Source organism: Panicum virgatum, chromosome 9K (genome assembly GCF_016808335.1).
Source record: "Panicum virgatum strain AP13 chromosome 9K, P.virgatum_v5, whole genome shotgun sequence".
NCBI lineage: Eukaryota > Viridiplantae > Streptophyta > Magnoliopsida > Poales > Poaceae > Panicum > Panicum virgatum.
This window is the reverse complement of record NC_053144.1, coordinates 14,103,564-14,127,734: the sequence shown is the minus strand read 5'-3', so window position 1 is coordinate 14,127,734 and position 24,171 is coordinate 14,103,564. Positions and strand designations below refer to the sequence as shown.

The 24,171-nt window shown below is 42.8% G+C and overlaps 1 protein-coding gene and 1 pseudogene across 2 annotated transcripts; both read left to right on the top strand.

Annotated features, from left to right (window-relative positions):
- Window positions 1–7,227: 7,227 nt before the first annotated feature.
- On the top strand, window positions 7,228–12,421 carry LOC120650246 (annotated as a pseudogene). The gene is made up of 7 exons (XR_005665542.1): window positions 7,228–7,681; window positions 8,691–8,831; window positions 9,057–9,415; window positions 10,440–11,184; window positions 11,270–11,363; window positions 11,444–11,498; window positions 12,094–12,421. The product of XR_005665542.1 is annotated as a translation initiation factor eIF-2B subunit delta-like (transcript).
- Window positions 12,422–15,416: 2,995 nt separating this feature from the next.
- On the top strand, window positions 15,417–23,770 carry LOC120650245 (DNA-directed RNA polymerase II subunit RPB2). Its single transcript, XM_039927285.1, has 25 exons — window positions 15,417–15,942; window positions 17,345–17,566; window positions 17,638–17,928; window positions 18,076–18,273; window positions 18,436–18,500; window positions 18,583–18,669; window positions 18,753–18,873; window positions 18,963–19,007; window positions 19,092–19,229; window positions 19,317–19,389; window positions 19,473–19,549; window positions 19,630–19,737; window positions 19,837–19,953; window positions 20,327–20,482; window positions 20,578–20,679; window positions 20,845–20,970; window positions 21,060–21,137; window positions 21,212–21,307; window positions 21,415–21,530; window positions 21,623–21,692; window positions 21,767–21,820; window positions 21,899–22,042; window positions 22,132–22,431; window positions 22,655–23,077; window positions 23,189–23,770. Exons 1-25 carry the CDS (start codon window positions 15,577–15,579, stop codon window positions 23,300–23,302), a joined length of 3,687 nt encoding a protein of 1,228 aa, XP_039783219.1. The 5' UTR covers window positions 15,417–15,576; the 3' UTR covers window positions 23,303–23,770.
- The last annotated feature ends 401 nt before the right edge of the window (window positions 23,771–24,171 follow it).

Here is a 24,171-nt window from a genome sequence, read left to right as displayed (position 1 = left end):
GGAAAAGTAGCTGCGCTTCCACAGACGTCGCCGCTGCCGAGCCCACGGGGATCCAGGCCGCAGTTGAAGCGTCGGCCCCGCAGCGATTTCCAGTGGATGAGATCACCCACCGGACACCTTGTGACCTGCAGACTGCCGTTAAGAACTTAATGTTCACTGTTGCGTACGGTACCGCCATGCCAACCGAACCAGGCGACGTGTACCACGGGCAGCAAATTCCGCCTAGATACACAAGAGTTGGCGTGGAGCAGGTGTGCCAGGGTTGGGAGACGCTCGAGCTTGATATTCCTGGAGGCGATGGGGAGAGGACACTAGCAGAAGCCATTCATGGCTACATCCTATGGGATAAGCGCTACATTGTCCTAAAGTCGGATGATCAAACACCAAGACCGGCATCTCAGCATGCCTCTCCAAGACCGGCATCTCCGCAAAACTCCCCAAGGGCAGCACTGTCTCGGCAAGGTTCACCGGCACATTCTCCATCACCATCATCTCATGCGCCGATGAACACTCAAGCGTCACCGTCGCCTCCATGGTCACCCCCTCCGCCGCCGGCAAAGAAGCAGAAACGGCCGCCGGCAAAGAAGGTAGCTGCACCGGCTAGGGAGCCTCCAAAGAAGAAGGAAAAGAAGAAGAAAACCAAGGAGGCTCCTATTAAACCCTGGGACATGAGCCTTGAAGAATGCGATCGGATAACTCAAGAAAGAGTTAAAGAGCACTTCAAGCCGAAGCCGAAGCCGGAGCCCGAGAAAGTGATAAATCCGATAGATTTGAAATTTTTTAAGGGAATGTGCGAAGCAAATAAGAGAAAATTCATTCCGAGAGACCCCCCTTCAGACTACGAACGCACAATTATCAAAACTACTGAGAAAAAGAAGAGACAATCAAAGTCGTCGTCGTCCGACGTTCCACAGCTCGGAGCCCAAAAGAAACAATCAATAGAGCCTCTCGTAGTGGGACAGACGACGCAAGAACAAGACTTTGTTACATTTCTGAAAGAATCAAACCTGACGGCCGCTCAGATTGCAGGGGGAGAAGATATTCCAAAGGCCGATGTGGTCGTCAAATGGACGTTTGAGATCGGCAAAACTCTTGTACCCCCCGAAGTAGTGTCTGTGCTTCCAACGCAAATGTATAAGCTGCACCAGCACTACATGCGTGCGATGGCCGATTGCATCTTCATGCAGGGCGCAAAGATTAAAGATGATGATTTCTTACGGGGGGAGGCCATTCTATGGATAAACTGGGAAGAAATTTACCAACTATTCCATCAGGAGGCCCTCGACATCTCTATGGTCGCCTTGTGGGTTCTGTAAGTATTTTACTCTCCTTACGTATTGTTTTGCATGATCTCAACATACTGATCTCTTGATTTATTCGGTATCATGTAGAATGGAGATACATACTTGCAGAAGAAAGGGATACTCTCACCTCGGCTTCATCGACCCAATTACTTGTAATTGGAGGCTTCTACGCGACAATACCGATGAGATATTCCAAATGTTGTTCAAGTACATAAGCGTTTATCACAACAAGCAAATGATATTGTTTCCTTACAACTTTGCGTGAGTGATTCCTTCCGTCTAACTCTTTCTATTCTGTAATCGAATTGTTTAAACCTTAACTACCAAGAACTGCCTCCGTATAATCTTGCAGTGAACACTGGATCCTAATTGTCATAATTCCCGAGAAGAGCCTACTCGTGGTTATGGACTCATTGAGGAGACCTCCAGAACAATACGAAAATCTTCTTAACATGATGAAAAAGTAAATCTACCACTACTCCGTCGGTGACTGATAATTTGAATCACTTTGTTACTTGACTATAATTGTTCTAATCATGCACAGGGTTTGGAAAGAATTCGCTAAAAATCATCCAGGCAAATTTGACAAGGAATTGAAGATCAAGACAGATTTTCCGGTACGCGCTTGGATGATTCGTTGCACGATTCATTAGTTTTATTATATATTCATGTAAATACCTGATAATTTCTTCTCTCTTAAAGTGTATGAGGCAGAAACCAGGCACTGTATTGTGCGCATACTATGTATGCGAGAACATCCATGGTCTGGTAGGTCCTCCAAAGGGCTGGACAGATTGGGAGGAGGAAGTAAGTAAAAAAACTTGTTAATATTTGAACTCGTATTTTAATTAGTCGAAATTAATTATCCCCTTTTTCCATAGGTCGGGGAGATGCGCGATAAACTCATACCGGAGGAAAAGGTTATGGCGATTCAAGAACAATTCTCCGGATTTATTGTTGAGCAAGTCCTCGATCCAAAAGGCGAATTCTACTATGATGGAATATCTAATATTGACAATCACAGTAAATATGACAATATACGCGTATATATGTAATTAAGAACGAATATAACTATGTAAATATATATATGTGTGTCTATGTATTAAATTTCTATTTATGAGTATGTATGTATGTATTAAATTTCCAAAAGGCAAATTCTACTATGTAATTAAGAACGAATATACCTATGCAAATATGATGGAGTATGTATGTATTATATATATAAGCACTCCAATAATATATATGTGTATATATATATATTTATATAATATTGGTCCTAGACATTTTCATATGTAAAGGAATTCACATGTATAGATATGTGTATACATATATATATAAGTGAATTAATTTATATATGAAAACTATCTAGGACAAATATTATATAAGTAACTATATATATATGTATATATTAGTGGAGATCATACACACTGAATTCCAATACATAAGTTTAATTGAAATGCAAAAGTATAATTGAAATAGAAAAAGAATCGAGAAAAGAAAAACATGAAAAAAAAAAGAGACCTTTTGTCCCGGTTGGGACAAAAGGGTGCGCCAGCCACGTTTTGTCCTCTTTTGTCCCGGTTGCCACAACCGGGACAAAAGGGCACCCCCTTTTGTCCCGGACAGGCGTTCCCGGTTGGGAAACCGGGACAACAGCGGTTTCCCAACCGGGACAAATCAACGTTTTTGTTGTAGTGGTTGTAGTCTTTGATAGTTTTTTTAAAGACACCCAAATACTACCTCGATCGTCATATATGATGCTTATCGAAGAAAACAGCAAATAGTTAGGGCAACTAGACACACACACACACACAACGGCCTTTAAAAAGATTACACCGAAAACCTCGATATCTCTTGTTGTATTCTTCAGATATCGTTCAGCCCTGTGATTCTGTGAAGAAACTAGGAACTCTAGCTATAGGTGGTTTAGGGCCAGGCACGTACCAGGAGGAAGTTAATGCGGGTTGCCATAGGTGGTACCACGTTTCTCTGCCAGTGTCATGTGCCCCCTTGCTGCCAATTCGCAACGCAGAACGTGACATGGCCCACGGACGCACGCACCCGGCGGCCCCCCGCATTGTGTTGTTGTTATGGCCTTATGGGTCGGCTGCCGAACCCTCCTTCATGCATGGGCCATGATCCGAGATCCCTGCGTGCCTCTCCCCCCCCCCCCCCCCCCCCCTCACATTGATTGATTAGGGACGATACCGATCAGTAACGATGATGACGACGATGACGATGATGATGAGAACGAAGTGGATTACTATCATGGTGTGGCTTACCCTAATCATGCATGCAGCAGTCGCCGATCGATCGATCACGTTGCGGAACATTGTAGATGCACGTGGTCCCACCACAGCAGCTAATCATGCTTCATGTGCCGAGGGCCAAGGCCAATATAAATGGCCGGCTAAACAGCCCCACGCACCGATCCGATCCTAACCCAACAACCCCACCAGAAATAACTACCAACGGCCGGTACCTACCGGCCGGCCGGCCGGCCCGGCCTAGGCTTCAGTTATTGTTCTTGACCGCCGCATGATGATGCCCATGCAATGCAAAGCAAGCAGCTAGAGCTAGTAGCTAGGCCCGGCCCGGTGTTCATACCCCCATGCCAGCGTGCTCGCTTGATGCATGGCAACCGTGGCGCCTGATGTCTGCAGTTGCAAGCCCTCTGCCGCTCATCACGTGATCTACGAATTCTGCATAGTAGGTTCATCCATGGGCAGGCAGCATCTGCATTTTATATATGAACAGATCGACGGTTTATGGTAATTGATTGTTACTGCTATTTTATTTGGCTGTGTGCGATCGCAGAGACTAGAAGCAACATTTTCTTTAGTTAAAAAAATGGGCAATGCGACTAGCTCTGTATTTTTTCTCATATATAAATAAAAGGGAAAGAAAAGGGGGATTCCGCGATGGATGTATAGTCAGGGGTTTTTTTTTCCCGACCGGTCCGGTGAAACTGCCGCCCTCCGGTAGCGGTTTACCGGACCGGTTTGACCGGTTACCGGTGGAAACCGGTTGAATTCAAATCCAAATTCAAATAAATTCAAAAACTCCCGTGCAACCGGTTCCGACCGGTTTACCGGCCGGTTTGACTGGTTTACCGGTCGGTTTGACCGATTTGAATTCAAATACAAATTCAAAAGCTCCCGTGCAACCGGTTTACCGGCCGGTTTGACCGGTTTACCGACCGGTTTTACCAGTTTACCAGCCGGTTTGACCGGTGGGCCTTAATGGGCCGGCCCATTTTTTTTCTTTTTCTTTTTTGATTTAACTTTAAATCCCCGCAAACTATACAAAATGAATGAATTTTTGAGAAAATTTGACACCATTAAATTCATCGCACCTTGAAGTATTTTTAGAAATTTTTTATTTTTTGAATTTAAATTTAAATTTTGAATTTTGGCCGGTTGGGTACCGGCCGAAACCGGAACCGGCCCGGTTCCCACCGGTTTGGTTAACCCTGTGTATAGTAGGTTACCAAGGGTGACTTTTTCTTTTTTCCTTTTTCCTTTGAACAAAATATCAAGGGTGACTTATTGTGAAGATTAATTGTCGCCATCATCAGCTTGTTGGATCGGTATGTACAAACCAATTAAGCTACATGTACGTGGAATTGACCACAGACAAATGGGCGTGGATGGGCATCCACATGCTTGTGCAAGTGTAGTTGGTCCTGGGAGCAGCTGCGGCACGTCGGTCTCACTAGCTCGCTACTCGCTGCAACTTGCAAGCAAGCTGCGTGCAAGTTGGTGTACCGTCACTCACTGCCATCTACTTCATGGGGAGTACACTAATACACTATGCCCCGGCCTCTTGATGTGCATGGCTGCACTCACGTACGCATCAACTAATGAAATGATTAAATGTAACGTACTCCCATATATACATACAAGTTGGCTGAGCCACACAGCGGGGGCCCGCACGTACGTACCCTCGTCGTCAAGGACAGGGCAAGAGGCCAAAGAATGCACAAGCAAGCAAGGTTTAGTTTGGAGTGATTCATACTACACTGTCACTGATTCACTATATGTGTGCAGCAACAGGTAGCTAGTAGGCCACAAGATGCCAAGATGGACGATGTTGTATATTGTGTGGGGCCTGCTGCACTGTGTTCAGTTCAATTATTTATCAGCAGCAACAAATAAAATATAAGGGTTTATCGTTTAATTTCCTTTGCTGAGTTTACTTAAGAGTTAATCACCATCATGGTTATGGTGACAGGCGGTGTACGGAAGTAGTAATAAGAGGCCAGGCATGCTGCTCATCTGCGAACAACAGTCGATCGAGATGCATTCACCGTGTTCGGCTGGTGTACCAGCCTCCAGCCCTACAGTATTTCCCTCTCACACCGCTCCAGCACCAGCCTCTAACTACCAGCCAGACAACAGTGTTTTTCTCTCACACCACTCCAGCTCCAGCCTCCAGGTCCAGCCTGCCGAACAGAGGCAATTCTCGCTAGCTTTAATTAAGATCGACCTTCGCAGTAGTGTGCCTGTCTCTTGTCCCTTGTGTCTGCAATGGGGCCTTGTGTGTGTGTGTGTGTGTGTGTGTGTGTGTGTGTATATATATATATATAGTACTCCTTCCGTTCCAAATTATAAGACATTTCAAGAATTTTGAAGAGTCAGAGCAATCTCAAGTTTGACCAAGATTATAGAGAGAAATATAAAAATTTATGATATCAAATTGATGTACTATGAAAATACAACTAATAAAGAATCTAATGGTATTGATTTTTAGAGAGGCGTCACACGATACATTGGATTAGGGGTAAATGTGATTCACATTAAGGTACCACCGCATGCAGCATGGAGCAGATGGTCCACACGGACGACGCACACATATGCATGATGCATGCACGACAACCATAGCTAAGCCGTGAACGAACCACCTGATCGATCAGCTGCATGCGTGAGTGCGTCGATCGATCGCACTAGCTAGCTAGCGAGTAGCCCATATGCATGATGATATAGACGACGATATGATCTGTGCCAGCATGTACGCGCGCGCATCATCATCCGCCTCCATGAACCACAATGCATGCAGATACGACGCTTCTGGATCATCGATGCATCCTCTCGATCCAGACCATGCATGCATGCGTTCATGCATGGACCCTCTCGCTCCCAAGTGTTGTGACTGGATTGGCCGTTGATTGATAATTTGGTCCCTCTCGATCGATGCATGCCGGCCCCTGCTTGCTCGATCGGTCGACCTCGTTGGGGACCGAGGCCCGATCGAGGCGGATGGGCCGGGTGATGTGCCCACGCGCCATCGCCACCCACTCCGGCCGGTCCAGGCCGCGGCTCGCCGGCGTCTGCTACATGCGCGGATGCCGGGTGGTACTCGTGTCGACGTCTTCCAGTGCCCACAACCGTGTTAAGGTTTCGACGACGTAGCGCAAGGATTCTGCGCGTCGAGCTATCTATGTACGTGCAGTATGTAGCAGTGGGGTATGGACTCGTCGTCTCCACGCCCCGACCATGTCCGTTGTCTGCAGGTACGAGACGTGCGCGCGTGCACCCAGACCCACCAGGTGGTGGCGCACGACAACTCGTCGATGTTGTTGCATGCTCATGCTCATGCTCATGCTCATGCTTTGTGTTTTGAGAGGCGGATGTGCGGGTTGGTCGTTGTCTATTTGAGCTACGGGCTTTTATGGCCCACGTAAAGCGGCCCTTATGATATTCTTCTATGGGCCGGGCCGTATCACCTTCAGCCGCCTTCCCAATGCGTAGTACCTGGGGCCCATCAAAGGCTTCCGTCCTGGGCCCAAACTGTAGAAAGGAACAAAGGCACTTCGGGTCTCGGCACCATGGTCGCTCGCGCCCAGCTCGGCCCGGCCCGGCCCGGACCGGGCCTCCAGCCCGATCCGCCCGGCCCCCGGCCCCGCCCCCACCCTCTCGGTCTCGGCAGTCGGCACTGGCTATCGCTCCCTCGCTCGTCTGTCGCCTCGCCTCGCGTCCCACCCAAACCCTCGCCGCCGCGGTGATGGATCTCCGCCGGCCGCCGCGCTCCTCATCAAGCGGCGTGGAGCCCAAGATCCGCCAGGTAGGATTCTTCACCCCGGACGCTTCCGCCCCATCCGAGCCCCTCCCCCCGGCCGCCGCGGTCCCGGCGCCGTCGGCGAAGCAGGGGGCTTCCGCGGGGACGCCGCCGGCGTCGGACGACCTCTCCCCGGGCCGGCTCTCCCCTGTAATGATCCCTCCCCCCGCGCCACGCCGCCCCCGGCTCGCCATCCCCCGCTGCGGCGGATGCCGTCCTCGCCCCCTCGGCGCCGGCGCGTTCGTCCGCGCGTCTCGACGCCGCGTCCGAGATCGCCGACTACGACTCCTGGTCCCGGGCACCTTCTGCCGCGGAGCTAGGTAAATTTTCGCGCCTTGCTTTATGACAACCGATGCGATTGCCATTTTTTTGGGGGGGGGGGGGGGGGGATGGACTGCTCGATAAAATAGGGACAGTTTGTGCTGCCATGAAAAATAAGTTTAACTGATGAGCTTATCATTTAACCTTAAGAATAGGAAGGCACATGACCATGCCATTGGCAATTCAATAAACTAAGCAAGCACGTAATATCAAATGGCTCACTGAAATAGGGTACTTTCGATGTATTGTTGTCAGCTGATCAGCTCTGAATTATGTACAGACGTTTGATAAACTGACATTAATGTTCACACAAATAGTTTATAGCTTTATATATAGTCTTCTTAATGAATGCCAATCCTTGAAATACCTTTTAAAGAACTAAAAAAAATGAAATATTAGTCTCTATGATTTATATGCATAATTTGAATGGGATTGCGCCACAGCCATGCGAGGGAGGCAGTGGCGGAGGGTGCAGTCCACCGTGCGTGGAGGTGCTGCTTGCTCCATGGTGACATGGTGAGGGGCAGCTGCTGATCTTGTCCTCTCTGCCGATTCTCCCATAGGTCTTCCTACTGCTGGGTGCTAGAGCCTAGAGCGAGGAAGCAGAAGCTTGACGTAGGTTTGAGTGTCTCACGTGTGGTGGCATGGCAGCGATAGAGCCAGGGGATTTCACTACACCTTACCATAGCAGGCTTTGGTATGACAGTCAAGACTCAATAGAAGAGAGTAGGGAGCAGGTGAAAAAGGTGTCTTTTTTTTTAAAAAAAACAATGCAGACTTAACCACTCAAGCCGAGTGGGATGCCCTAGTAGCATCTACACCATTGAAAAACTGTCGTGGTTTAAGATAAAGGTTATCCCACATGCTTGAATGAAAATCAGTGAGTTGTATGACTGTTGTTGTTTATATGTTTGTTTTGGCTTAATACAGTTACATACTTACATTTTTTTAGAACATTGTTGCTTTGGTTATTTTATTTGTGTATATGTGCACTTGTGTCTATTTCAGAAGAAAACAAGCGTGGTTTGGCTGAAATACGGAATGAAGGTGCTCCGGCCTCCATTCCACAGAAGCAGAAGACTTCAAAGGCAGAGAGGCGTGCTATTCAGGAGGCTCAACGTGCTGCTAAAGCTGCAGCGAAGGAGGCAGGTAATTATCATGTCTCATTGACTTTTGTGTAGTGCTGCTTGAACTGCACACAGCCTCTCAGCCTTTTCAACTGTTTCTTTTGGGTTTACTTTCATAGTGTTTGGCAGTTGAGGATTTGCTTATAAATAAGTTCAACTTTATTATGATCTTGTACGTATATAATAAGCTTAGCTCCCTAGTTCCTATCATAATTGTTGGATTACTTTGGATTTGCAAATAAATCAGGAAAATCTGCCGGTGCTGCTTCTTCGGCTGGTCCTGTCACTTCCAAGCAAGCCAAGTCAGCAAAAAATGCTCAAAAGAAAGATGTGCCCCAAGCTGCAAGTACAGTTGCTTCTGAGAAGAAGGTTAATGAGCGCCTTCCAGAAAGAGAAAGAAAGTTAGATGCTCCTCATCCCCGAATGCAGTTTGATGATGTGCATAAGGTGGAGAAAGCAAAAAAACGTGCAGTAGTCAACCAATCAGAAGCTCGAAATAGGGTTGAATTGTTTAGGCATCTGCCTCAGTATGTGCATGGCACTCAGCTTCCTGATCTCGAATCAAAATTCTTTCAACTTGAACCAATGCATCCTTCTGTATACAAGGTAACTGTTATGCTCTTAAACCTACTCATATGCTTATGTGTTTGATGGATAGAATCCTCCTATTCCTGATCTCAAGTAGGATTTTATTGATTTGATGGCCTGTTCTTCACCCACTTAAAATCTTCATGCACTTATCACTAAGGTGTAGGAAGCTAAGTAAAAAGGATGCAGCATTTGGTTTACAATATACATTAATCTTCTGTGAAATATATAAAATTTGGAAATACTCAATTAATTTTGGAACTCTACATATGTGAGGATAATTTTGTGGATAACACAATCATTGCAGTCTTATTACTTCAGTTGTTGAATCACCATACTCTCCTAGTCCTAATAAATTCAGTGCTTGGCCGAAACTAAGCCATCATCAGCTTGTTTATCCATTAACTGAGCCAAATTACAAATCTTATATTTTACATGCTGGTGTATCTATTACCTAAATTGTGTTTGTGTATACATTTCAGTTTTTGTTAAAAAAGTTAATAAATTTAGATCATGTTAAATACTTGCACCCAAAGATTTTGCATGTTCATCTACCCTCTGTACAAAAAAAATACTAAAGATAACCTTTCTTTGCACAAAAGATAAGCCTTATATGTTATTTTTTTGGTACAGTGCACTCATGACTTTTCACCTGATGCACATGTATTAATTTTTCTTGAGAACTGTTTGAAAAGGAGATATGCACAAACCTAACCTTGGTGTAAATAACAGAATTGCATTTCCCATATGAGCATCCCTTTTGTTGCACATCGTCGAATTCTCACAAATTTGTTTCATGAGATCATCGAGCACTTTATGAACTGCAACTTTACCTATTGTTTAATGGTGTATGCTGATGCTTGCTTATTGCTGAACACTGGTCATAAGATACAGTTTATGCCAGGAAAAACTAGACTGCAGCCTTGCAAGGACAATTGTTTAGATATTGGTTGTTCAGAGAAGTAAATGAAGTAGCTTACAAAAATTAATTTATTGACCATTTTGGTTGAGCTTAAACGACTCATGCTGCATTATGTTTCAGGTTGGGCTCCAATATTTGTCTGGTGAAGTATCTGGTGGCAATGGTCGTTGCATAGCAATGCTTCTTGCATTCAGAGAGGCAATAAAAGATTACACTACACCTCCAAATAAAACTCTCAGCAGAGATCTTACTGCAAAAATCAGTAGTTATGTGTCATTTCTAATTGAGTGTAGGCCTCTTTCAATTAGCATGGGCAATGCTATTAGGTTTCTGAAGAACAGGATTGCCAAGCTACCACATACATTGTCAGAGTCTGAAGCCAAAGCTAGTCTTCAGTCTGATATTGATCGTTTTATAAATGAGAAGATAGTTCTTGCAGATAAGGCTATTGTCAGCCATGCCATCACAAAGGTCAGAGACAATGATGTTTTGTTGACATATGGTTCGTCATCAGTTGTTGAAATGATTTTGAATTATGCTCATGAGCTTGGGAGGAAATTTCGCGTTATAGTAGTAGATTCTCGTCCAAAGCTTGAGGGGCAGGGATTACTACGAAGATTAGTGGCAAAGGGCATCAACTGCACATATACACACATAAATGCCATCTCATACATCATGCATGAAGTTACCAGAGTCTTCTTGGGTGCCGCCTCAATATTGTCAAATGGAACAGTTTATTCTCGAGTTGGAACGGCATCTGTGGCTATGGTTGCACATGCGTTTGGAGTTCCAGTTCTGGTTTGTTGTGAGGCATACAAATTTCATGAGAGAGTGCAACTTGATTCTATATGTGCTAATGAGCTTGGTATGGATATTTTCTTGTTTATTCATGGCAAGCATATTTTTGTGATTGGGCCTAAGAACTAATTGACATGAGTTTTCTTGCTCAGGTGACCCAGATGTCATGTTGAAAGTTCCTGGGAAGGCAGATGACCATCTTAAGAATTGGGCAGACAATGCAAATCTCCAACTTCTAAATCTTACGTATGTTTCTGAATTCCGTATATCCACCATTTCTTCTGGTAATATTCCCTTCGATGGAAGTAATTGTGTATATCTAATAGGTACGATGCCACACCTCATGACTATGTGTCGATGATCATAACAGACTATGGAATGGTAAGATATGCTTCTCGCTATAACCAGTCTTCTAATTAGTTTTATAATATCTTTTCAACAGAATGGGTCTTGTTACTGAAGCTCAAGTTATTAACAACAGAATGCATACCATTTTTAATCAGTGAATCTTGAATCTATTCAACAGAATTGAATCTATTCAACAGAATGCATCTTGTTACTGAAACTCTAGTTATTAACAACAGAATGCATACCATTTTTTAATCAGTGACTCTTGAATCTATTCAACCATGCAGACAGTTTGATTAGCCTCGACGAGTTCCTACTTAGTAGGGTACTAGGGTTACACTTCTGTATACACAGATTACATTCAGATTACATTTGTGTATCCAGCATTTTCTCTATAGTGTTGTCTTTAACATGCAATTGTGACACTTTAAAGAGTTTTTTATGGAAACAACTTGAAACTTAGGTAGAATCAATTATTTTTTGGCCACTAAATTAGTTTAGCTGATTGTGTTTTGTAGCACCAAACTGATCTGAAGTTGTATAGGTCGTGCAATTCCAAAGTGCGAAATCTGGATGGCATGTCTGTCATTAGGTCAATTTGATTGATGGTGTTGTTTTGCTATTGCAGCTTCCACCCACCAGTGTACCGGTCATTGTGAGAGAATACCGCAAGGAGCAGTTGTGGATATAAATTCACTGCAGTCTGCAGTATGATAGCATTTTTGGTGGCTCTTATTGCCTAATGGCGACTTGTGATAATGTTTCACACTGTCGGCCTGAGAGGATTTTTGTTTGCTCTTGTTGCCTTGTTTACCATAAGATGGTTCATCCAGTTTTGCGATCACCTGTATAACTTGTAACTCCATGAAGGCCGCACTTTGACACCCATGGGATGATAATGGCCCTCTTACATTGCTGAGTTGATGAATGCCGTCTTTGAGTACTATTTCTCGAAATTTTCTTCATGGCAGCAAACATCCATACGCTTGCCAATTATTTCAACGGAAATGCCAACTCCAACCATGGAGAATGCTGTATCGTGCACGTTGACATGGTCTCAGCTGCACAATGTTGGTTTCTAATTTGTTTTTGTAACGTGCTTTCAAAGCCTGAAAGTGAAAAATACCGCATGCTGCTTCCAGGTCTGGTAGTTTGTATTGTCATCCGTCACCGGGATGTTCAGACAGATTGTACTTTGTTATTCTGAGGACAAGCGCTCCAGTGAGCTGGTATGCAGAAATCGCCTTTGATCTTTTACTGAGCTGCTGGCTGTGGGTTTGACCTTCGACGGCGAGGAAGTGTGCAGTCTGCAGACGCCACTGACCAGTGCCTCTCTTTTTTTTGCATTCTCTAATGTCAATATATGCCATCAGTGATGTCTGTCGTCTGCATATGGCCGGCGTCGAGTCTGCTGCCTCCGCCATCTTTCTAAACCCGGAATAGCAAAATCCCCAACCATGAATGGTAGATGTGATTGGCGACGGCGTATCGTCTAAAATCCTTCTAGATTTCAAGCTCGCAATCTAGGTGGTGTTTTTAATTTCTTTTTTGAAGATTTCGTTCCAACAGAACTAATAACAGGTTAGGTTAAATGTCACCAAGGATTATGATTTATGAGCTTTAAATCTTTTAATGCCTGCATGTTTTATAATGACGTGGAGGGAGTACGGTAGTTTGAATAATTTAATACAACAGTTTATCATTTATGCAGACAACCCCCACCGTGCTTAAATTTCGGTTTAGCCGTCCAGTGCCACAAACCAAACGAACCCGTTCTATGGGAATATAGAAGGCGAGAAATGCTAGTGTGTTCCAACGGTGAATCCAGCGCGCTTTCTGCCTGGATTCAGGCTGGAGCTGCTCACCTTGCGTCCCTTCTAGCGCGAGAATAATTTTGCTATACTATTCCGTCTTGCCGCATCTGAGTCTGTAAACCCTCTTCTTTATCTCCTCGCAAAAAAATCTCTTCTTTATCAATGAAATAAGCCGCAGCAGCTATATGTCGCGCGTGCTACAAAAAGTTGATCCATTGCCTGAAGGAAACTAGCGTGAATTCGGCCCATTATCAAATTCTGATCTGTTGCTGTACATTTTTTCTTTTATTTATTAGAGCCCAATATGAGTCCGAGCCTCAAGTATCCATGTTATACTGCAACTCCATATGCTGAATTACTAGACTTCGATGCTCGTGCGCTATAAAGCTGCTCCATGTGTTGTGTTGCTGCCACTCGGTGCTGCAGTTAGGCCGGAGCTTATTTTTTTTCGTTTCTGCTTTTTTTTCCTGCGTTATTAGTGTTTCATTACTAGCGTTGCAGATAGACGGCTTGCTATTTCTTATTTTGCTTTCTTTTCTGCTTTTGTTTACTACGTTACTAGTTTCATTCCACCGTCCATTTTTTTCCTTTGGTTACACTTTCTCTTTTATCCATTCTACAAATCTTTTGGGTCTTATTTCTTTTCCTTTTATTTACTTACTTATTCTTTTCTTCTATTCCTACGTAGATGTTTTCTCTATTTTATAATCCATTTCATTCTTCTTTATTTTCTGTATCTACATAAATTTACAAATAATTCTTTGGGAAAGGAGTGTACCTCACATGTTCGTTATTTTTCATTCTATTTCATATTTGTTTTTTCATTTTATTCATTTTTCCTTCCATATGTTTTCTTTTATTTTTCCTTCTGTTATTTGCTTTCACTCATTTAACACGTTTTTTCTTCTATTTTCTTTCCCCTTTTTGCTTTCAAAATTTTCCTTGTATTTTATGTTGATATTTTTAGATTAATTTTTTAGCATGCAGATTTATAAAATTATGTATCTTATCACTACGATACTTAGTATATTTATTATTGTTTACTTAGTATATTTCTTTCTGTATGAAGATTTATTTTTTTGTATTTTAGATTCATAAATTGGTGTGTGAAATGATTTGTTTCCTTTGTATGCTAACTTGTTTTACAACGTATATATATACATGTAAAAATAATTGTTCATATGTGAATTGATTCATAAATTGAATGTTATATATATTTGATTGTATAGTAGATGTATTTATCTTCATACAAAATTATTTGTCTGCGTGTAACTAATTTGTTCGCAATGCCAAATTATTTGTTCCCTTTGTATATTAAATTGTTCCAAGACGTTGATCAATTTGTTCGCAACATTCATTTCCCGTTATTTATCCTATACAATCAAATGTTCGTGATGATTATTATTTTGTTCGTTGTACATTATTATTTATTCTCTATGTTTAATTTTTTGTTCGCAAAAAATATTATTTGTTCGTGGTTTAAAATATTTGTTCCCAGTATTTGAAAATAATTATTTAGTGTTAAATTTTTTTTCCAAAAATATTCTGCAAATATAGTCAAGTGTGGTCTTGTTTTGAAGATCTTGTCATAAGAAAGATACTGGTGCAATCAGAATTTTATTTAGATAGACGGTTTAAGACTTATTAATTTTTAAATCTTCAACATGTTTGCATGGAAAGTGACGTAAAGAAATCTGTTTCTTTTGTATGTGCATGTCCATGTCCATGTGCTCACTGTATATAGATGTTTCTTGCATGTTGAGTTTTGATTGGGCTAAAATTTGATTGAGCCGTAGTAGATTGGTGGAGGTTTGACGATGACCGTGTAGAAATAATTGTCGACAGGCGACGGTTGGCGGGACCGTCACCTGAAGCGATAGCTAATCGCGCCCGAAATAAGCACACTCTCTTGTTCGTTAAAAAAACTGCCCGGTGAATTTGAGCACACTAAAGTTGGCTTTGTTCCCCAAAAAAAAAGTTGGCTTTATCTAACTGGGCCCCAACTCTTGACCTCGCTCGAAAGCCCATGAATCCATCCGTTCTTCCAGCCCGGCCCAAATAAATCCCAAAGTCCCTAAACCGACCTCGCCTTCCTGGCTGCCTCGGATATATTGCGAACCAGGCCAGGCAGTTCGCCCCTCTCGGCTATTCCCGTTCAGTTCCCCTCCCCACTTCGCCTCGCCCCCCTCCCTCTTCTCCTCTTGCTTTCGCGAGAGGCGGCTGCGGCTCGCCGAGACAGAGACTCCTACCCCCGACTCCGGCGCGTCAGCCAGCACATTCGGGCTAGGGTTCCGGCCATGGAGGACGACGAGTACGAGGAGGGGATGGAGATGGGCTACGGCGGGCACCACCAGCACCGCGGCGGCCACGCGGGGTACGCGGAGGATGAGGACGAGGTAGGGTACGGCGGCGGGGACGGGGACGAGATGGACGAGGATGGGGACGGGGACGCCGAGCAGCGGGACGAGGAGGAGATCACCCAGGAGGACGCCTGGGCCGTCATCTCCGCCTACTTCGAGGAGAAGGGCCTCGTGCGCCAGCAGCTCGACTCCTTCGACGAGTTCATCCAGAACACCATGCAGGAGATTGTCGACGAGTCCGCCGACATCGAGATCCGCCCCGAGTCGCAGCACAACCCCGGCCGCCAGGCTGAGTTCGCCGAGGTTGTTGCCCCACCCTGATCGATCCTAGCAAGCGTGGCTTGAATTTTTCGCTAATTGCTGCTGCTAGATTTGGCGATTAGGGTTGGGGGAGCTTGGTATGCTGTGTCGTCTCAGTAGCGGTGGGCAGGGTTCAGCACTTAGCCACCCTTTTGCTGGGCACCTGCTTGATTAGATGCACTTAGGGTTTTGGAGCTGGTACGAAAGCATGCGATTAGAGGTGTTCAATTTTCTGTCTGTAGGGAGAATTTTGCATTGATACGTACCAGCCCTAAACCCTGACATTGATGGTCAATTTGGAATCTCGAGAAGGGTGGGATTGTTTGGTTCTGTGTTTCGACTAAATTAGCTTCTGCAGTTTGCTTGTTTGATGTGGTGGGGAATGCTTCAGTTTTAACAAGGCTAGCACGACAAGAGGCTAAAGTGAGTTTTGTACATTGAACGAGGACATTTTTAGTGACTTCAGCTGTCACTAGACATATATGGAGTTGATCATATGATGAAGGTAGCACATATATATGGAGTTCATAAGGTTCTTGGGTATCACACCGTTTGTGGATCTTCGTGATGTGATTTACAAATAAGTTCATGGATAATGGCAGCTGTGATTTACAAATAAGTTAATGGATAATGGCAGCTGAAGTGCTTGCAAAGGAGAACACAATCCACATATTAGCATTGAGATTTTCTGTGAAATCAATATATAATGTTAGCAAAGCACTCGCAGAAAATAAATAAGTTTACTGAACTTTCTGAATTCTCTTAGAGAAGTCATGTGAGAGTGAGATATGAGTTGGATTTACGGATCTTTTGCACAGAAGCACTCACCAGCAAAGACAAAACATCTTTATGCTAGGGTGGAAAGTGAAGAGAACTAAACATTTCTCCTGTTCTTAGCAAGTATGAAAAATTACAAAGTGAAACTTGTATAAAAATGTTCTAGTTGTATTCTGAAATATTTTGATGATAAATTCAGCAGCTGTCTTCACTAATTGTGGGGCCACAGTGCAGATCCAAAATCTTCAATCAAAGAGAAAAAAGAATAATTTGATCATAGCAATCTGATGTTGGGCCATTTTAATCATCATAAAGTCATAGAAATATAGCATGATATTCTATTCTATATGTGAAAAGTATCTATCCATGAAGAAGAAAATAACATGTACTAATACAACTTAAATCATAAAGTCATAGAAATATAGCATGATATTCTATTCTATATGTGAAAAGTATCTATCCATGAAGAAGAAAATAACATGTACTAATACAACTTAATTAATGCTTCTTCTTTTAGGGCTTGAAATCTTCCTGATTTCATGTTGTCTTGATGGAATCTGACTTATCTAGTTGTTTATCCTTTTACCATTCTCCTTGTGACTTATGATTCCATTATATTCTTCTTTAGACTCTTCACAAGATCAGCTTTGGTCAAATCTACCTCAGCAAGCCAATGATGACAGAGGCTGATGGAGAGACAGCTACTTTGTTTCCAAAATCGGCAAGGCTCAGGAACCTGACTTACTCTGCGCCACTGTATGTTGATGTGTCATACAGAGTAATGAAGAAAGGACATGACTGTGAGGAAGTTACAGAGACTGCAGATTATCCAAAAGTGTTCATCGGGAAGGTGCTGTACTTAATATGAAGACAGTTTTCACTATTGTATTGTTCGCTCCTCAACCTTCTAATAACCTGCAGGTTCCAATCATGTTGCGTTCTAGTTACTGCACACTATATCAACAATCTGAGAAGGATCTGACTGAACTTGGGGAGTGTCCTTATGACCAAGGCGGTTATTTCATTATCAATGGAAGCGAAAAGGTTCTTATTGCCCAAGAGAAGATGAGCACCAACCATGTCTATGTTTTTAAGAAGAGGCAGCCTAATAAATATGCATATGTGGCTGAAGTCCGTTCTATGGCTGAGAACCAGAACAGGCCAGCCAGCAGCATGTTTGTACGGATGCTTTCACGAGCAGGAGCAAAAGGGGTTAGTGACTTATAAGTTTTAAAAATTAGTGCTCAATAAGTGCATATTCAAATAGCTGCCATCCTGTACAATTCAGGGTACAGTAGTGCAGTGAGGCCAGCTGGTCTTATGAGATATTACATATGTGATGTGTTCCTCGTACTGCAGGGTTCATCCGGTCAATATATCCGTGCTACTCTGCCCTATATTCGTGCGGACATTCCCATTATCATTGTTTTTCGAGCATTAGGGTTTGTTGCTGACAAAGATATACTGGAGCACATATGTTATGACTTCTCAGATACACAAATGATGGAGTTGCTACGCCCATCCCTGGAGGAAGCTTTTGTCATTCAAAATCAACAGGTACTTGTTCAGCTACTAGACATGTGGAAGATTCTTCTGTTTTACTTCAACTAGTTTAGTTTGCTTGCTTTCAGCATGTTGTTTTATCAGTTGTTACTTGTGATATGTTTTGAACCGAGTTTATGTTTCTTCTTTTAAAAGCTTTAGTTTGACTGTTCATAGGTTGCTCTGGACTATATTGGAAAGCGTGGCGCTACAGTTGGTGTTACTAGAGAGAAAAGAATTAAGTATGTCGAGCAAAGAGTTGACATTGTATTACTAGAGTTTTGAGTTATAGTTCCGCTAATACTCCTATTTTTCTATTTTCAGGTATGCAAAAGAAATACTTCAAAAGGAAATGTTGCCTCATGTTGGTGTTGGGGAATTCTGTGAAACTAAGAAGGCATACTATTTTGGGTACGTGCTCCTTGTCAGGCTGCAAGGCATCTGCGAATATTACTTTTACTGAAAGTAGAGGGTACTTTTCTTCTGTTTTGCAGATACATTATTCACCGACTACTGATGTGTGCTCTTGGTCGAAGAGCTGAGGATGACCGAGATCATTATGGCAACAAAAGGCTAGATCTTGCTGGTCCATTGCTTGGAGGGCTGTTTAGAATGGTTTGTCTAAATATACCAGAATGTTGCAATGGTGTTGGTTCCTTTTTCTGGATTAGTCCTGACTTCGATTTTTCTCCTGCAACTAACAGCTTTTCAGGAAGTTAACAAGGGATGTCAGATCTTATGTGCAAAAGGTTTCATACTGTCTAAATTATGAATCCTCCTCTCTTCCCAATCAGTCATGGTGGTTACTAACTCCTGTTCTTCCTTGATCCTAGTGTGTGGATAATGGAAAGGAAGTTAATTTGCAATTTGCTATAAAAGCAAAAACTGTTACCAGTGGCTTGAAGTATTCCCTTGCTACTGGAAACTGGGGACAGGCTAACCAAGCTGGAACCAGAGCGGGGGTTTCTCAGGTGTCTATTTTTCTTGATCACTTTATCATTTAAAGCAGTACTTATAGCTCATTTAGTGAAAAATTGCTGATCTTCCTTCTTACAAAGGTGCTTAATCGCCTGACCTATGCTTCTACACTATCACATCTCCGGAGGCTGAACTCTCCCATTGGGCGTGAAGGTGGATGTTACAGATTTTATATCGTAACAGTTTCTTCTCCTTGAAGACTTGATTTTAAAATTTCGTTCTAATCTTTCCAATAGGTAAATTGGCAAAACCCCGCCAGTTGCATAATTCTCATTGGGGAATGATGTGTCCTGCTGAAACACCAGAAGGACAAGTAAGTGTGGTGTCCTAAGTCACATTTTCTGAATCAAAGGATATTCAGTTGTCCTATAATTCCATGTGCCTTGTGCACAGGCTTGTGGCTTGGTGAAAAATCTTGCCCTGATGGTATATATCACTGTTGGTTCTGCTGCAAATCCAATTTTGGAATTTTTGGAGGAATGGGGCACAGAAAATTTTGAGGTTTGTTTTTTGTATCCTTCTCAGTGTGCAGATGCAATTTTATTTCGCTATACCTTCTATTAAAACATTTTTATTTATCATGTAACCTATTTTCTGCAGGAGATATCACCGGCCGTCATTCCACAAGCTGCTAAGATTTTTGTTAATGGTTGTTGGGTTGGAATTCATAGGAATGCTGACTTGTTGGTGAAGACCCTTCGGCGTCTAAGAAGACAGGTTTGTTTGATGCTTTAGGTCTAATTTTGGTTTTACGCTGGAAATTGAATGGAAAATTAGACGAGTCTTAAACATAATCTAATTTGATACAGGGGTTACAGAATGTTCAGTCTTTTACCCACTTGCACATGCTTAAACCACTGAGTGGGGCAATCTATGAACAGTGTCATTATCATATGCAATTCAAACTTCTTGTCATAAGATAATTATTTACTGCAAAATTTGCTCTCCTGCACGTTTGAGGAAAATATTATTTAGTGCAAATCTTGTCTGCTTTAGTACGGTATATGCATTTACATGTTAACACATTACAGGCTAATGATACAACTCAGAGGACTTTAAGGTCTCAAGTTTGCTTGGTTTTTCATTTCAGATTGATGTCAACACTGAAGTTGGTGTGGTTCGTGATATTCGTCTTAAAGAACTTAGACTCTACACGGATTATGGTCGATGCAGTCGTCCGTTGTTTATTGTTGAGAACCAGAGATTGCTCATCAAGAAGGCGCATATCCGAGCATTACAACAAAGGGTCTGATATTGATCATTATGTTCTGACTTGCACTTAACTTTAAACTTGCATGTTTTCTCATAAGCTTATTTTATCCTGCTGTCCACTTTATCCAGGAGACTCCTGATGAAGGTTGGCACGAATTAGTCTCAAAAGGATATATAGAGTACATAGATACTGAAGAAGAGGAGACTACCATGATTTCCATGACCATAAATGTAAGTGAGATATGCATGTGTATCTGATTGAACATGCTCTGAAATCCTTGTGTCTGCACGCATGGAGATTCTTCTAGTGGAGCAACCTTGGCATTTGATTAATAGCTCTGCCCTTTTCCTTCTATATTCACTTTCACCAGCTGATGCCAATGAAATAAATTTCAGGACCTTATAAATGCGAGACAGAACCCAGATGAGGCGTATTCTGAGACATACACGCATTGTGAGATTCATCCTTCATTGATACTTGGTGTTTGTGCGTCAATTATTCCTTTTCCTGATCACAACCAGGTGAACCTTCTTCCAGAATGTTCCAGTGCTAATGTGCTACAACTTTTTCCCCTTTGAGGAAGTCTCATTTTTTTCCATTGATAATGCAGTCACCTCGTAATACATATCAATCTGCTATGGGAAAGCAAGCCATGGGAATTTATGTCACCAACTACCAGTTAAGAATGGTGAGTACAGCATTTGTTTGATTTTATTTGCTTGTTGATACGATTCTGAACCTTATCCGACCATCATGATTCAGGACACATTGGCCTATGTTCTATACTACCCACAAAAGCCTTTAGTTACTACACGTGCTATGGAACATTTGCACTTCAGACAATTACCAGCGGGCATTGTGAGTGAAAATTCCATCCTTAACTGCAGGGCACACTTTCTGTATGCCATGTTTTATTTCTATTCTATGTATTGATTGATCCATTGTTTTGGTGATTTGTTGTGTAGAATGCAATTGTTGCGATTGCTTGCTACTCTGGTTATAACCAAGAAGATTCAGTTATTATGAATCAATCTTCCATAGATCGTGGGTTCTTCCGATCACTGTTTTTCCGCTCTTACAGGTATAGTGCGAATTGTAAATTGAGCTGTGCCACAGTGCAATAGTCTAGTGCTTCACTGCCTTGTAATATAATGGTTCAAACTTCACATGCAGAGATGAGGAGAAGAAGATGGGGACACTTGTCAAAGAGGAATTTGGTCGCCCAAATAGGGAAAATACTATGGTGTGTTTTCTAAATTATTTTCCTTCTCTTTTTGCTTCTCATGAGGCTAATATTGTTATAACATTTTGTTGAAGGGAATGCGCCATGGGTCATACGATAAACTAGATGATGATGGCCTTGCACCACCAGTGAGTAGAGAACTTCATTGCTGCTGGATTATCTTATCTGGGGCAATGCTGATCGCATATGTTTAATTCATGTATCAGGGAACAAGGATCTCTGGTGAAGATGTCATTATTGGGAAGACATCTCCTATTCCACAAGATGACGCTCAAGGGCAAGCTTCTAGGTACTCGAAGCGCGATCATAGTACTTCTCTGCGTCACAGTGAAAGTGGCATGGTAGATCAGGTTAGCAGTTCCTCAACCTTTTTGTATTAGCAGGTGGCTGTGATGAATTTGAAATTGACAGGTTACTAAGGCTGCTGTATTCCGTACAGGTTCTGTTAACAACAAATGCTGATGGTCTTAGATTTGTCAAGGTTAGAATGCGATCAGTTCGCATACCACAAATTGGAGACAAGTTTAGCAGTAGGCATGGACAAAAAGGAACTGTTGGGATGACTTATACGCAAGAGGACATGCCATGGACAATTGAAGGCATCACACCTGATATTATTGTGAATCCACATGCTATTCCATCCCGTATGACTATTGGACAGCTGATTGAGTGTATTATGGGTAAAGTTGCAGCTCACATGGGGAAGGAAGGAGATGCAACTCCGTTTACTGATGTTACTGTAAGTGTTCTTTCTGGAGGCTCTTTATTCTTGATTCCTTCCAAGCTTTTAGTTATTCTTAAGAAAAGACTGAATTCAAGGGTTATGCAGTCAATTACAGTTTAGCTGCAGAAAGTAATGGTGGTGGTGATATTTATTGCAGTCTGCTGTGCAAAACTTGTGATAAAAACTGGGGATTAGCTATCTTAATTCTGTGATCTTATTTATTTTGCCTTGATATCAGGTGGATAACATCAGCAAGGCTCTTCATAAATGTGGTTATCAAATGCGTGGATTTGAAACCATGTACAATGGTCACACTGGAAGGAAATTGACAGCTATGATTTTTCTGGGTCCCACATATTACCAAAGACTCAAGCACATGGTGGACGACAAGATACATTCAAGAGGTCGTGGTCCTGTTCAGATACTCACCCGGCAACCAGCAGAGGGGCGTTCACGTGATGGTGGTCTCCGCTTTGGAGAAATGGAAAGGGATTGCATGATTGCGCATGGAGCAGCTTTCTTTCTGAAGGAAAGACTGTTCGACCAGAGTGATGCATACAGAGTCCATGTGTGTGAGAAATGTGGTCTCATTGCAATCGCCAACCTAAAGAAAAACTCATTCGAGTGCAGGGGATGCAAGAACAAAACTGACATTGTCCAAGTAAGTAGAGAGCCGTCTGTTATCTTCAAACAGCTTAGTTGACCAATGTGGCATTTGAACTCTTTAACTGCTGGTTTAACTGGTTCAATAAAACATTACTCCTGTTGACAGGTACACATACCCTATGCTTGTAAGCTTCTGTTCCAGGAGCTCATGGCGATGGCCATTGCTCCTAGAATGCTCACCCATGATATCAAGACAGGGAAGGATCAGAAGAAACGGTGAACCAGTATCCCATGGCTCATGCTTAGCTGGACCCTCGTCGTTCTAGGGTGCTACATTTTTTGGATCAGAAGGAACGGTGAACCAGTATCCCATGGTTCATGCTTAGCTGGACCTCTTCGTTCTAGGGTGCTACATTGGTGGTTCATAATGTGATCAATTTGGACTTCGTTCTTCACGAATGACGAACAGGGCGTTCTTGTCTCCATGGGTAATCATGGCCGTGTCTATGGATTTGTCAGATCTACGCTTGCAAGCAAACAGCATATGAGTTTTGTTAATTGTGTACATTAGAAACTCACTTTTTCAAAGATTTGGGAGACCTCAAGGTTTGGACACTCAGCGGGGCAACTTGGGTGCTTGCTGTAACTTCAATGTTGACAATTGTAACGGCCACTGGTGGCGTAATTTGGATCTATAAACAAGGATTGCTCAAGGATAAGAAAAGGAATAACTTTAGTCCTTGCTATATTTGACTGCCTCTCGTCTCAAGCGTCAATTTGCTCTAACTTTAACCATTTTTAGAAAAACTATACTAATATCTGTAGTGTCAAAATAAATACACTATTAAAACATGAATGGTGGATTAAATGAAACCAACTGAATGTTGAAAGTGCTGTTGGTTTCCTCTATAAAAAGACGTTAGAGGTTTGGGAAATTGCTGACAGTATTGGGAAACATTTGGGATGCATGAATAAACCAAAGGGACATAATATGCAGGCGTGCACCCAAGGCATGACGAGCCTAGGCACTGGCCGGGGCTCCTTGCGCTCCCAGTGGGATAATATCATGGACAGTTGTCGACCCAACTCAAAACACTCCGATGATCACGCTCGTACGGTAGACCAGAGGATTTAGCAACACAACGGTCG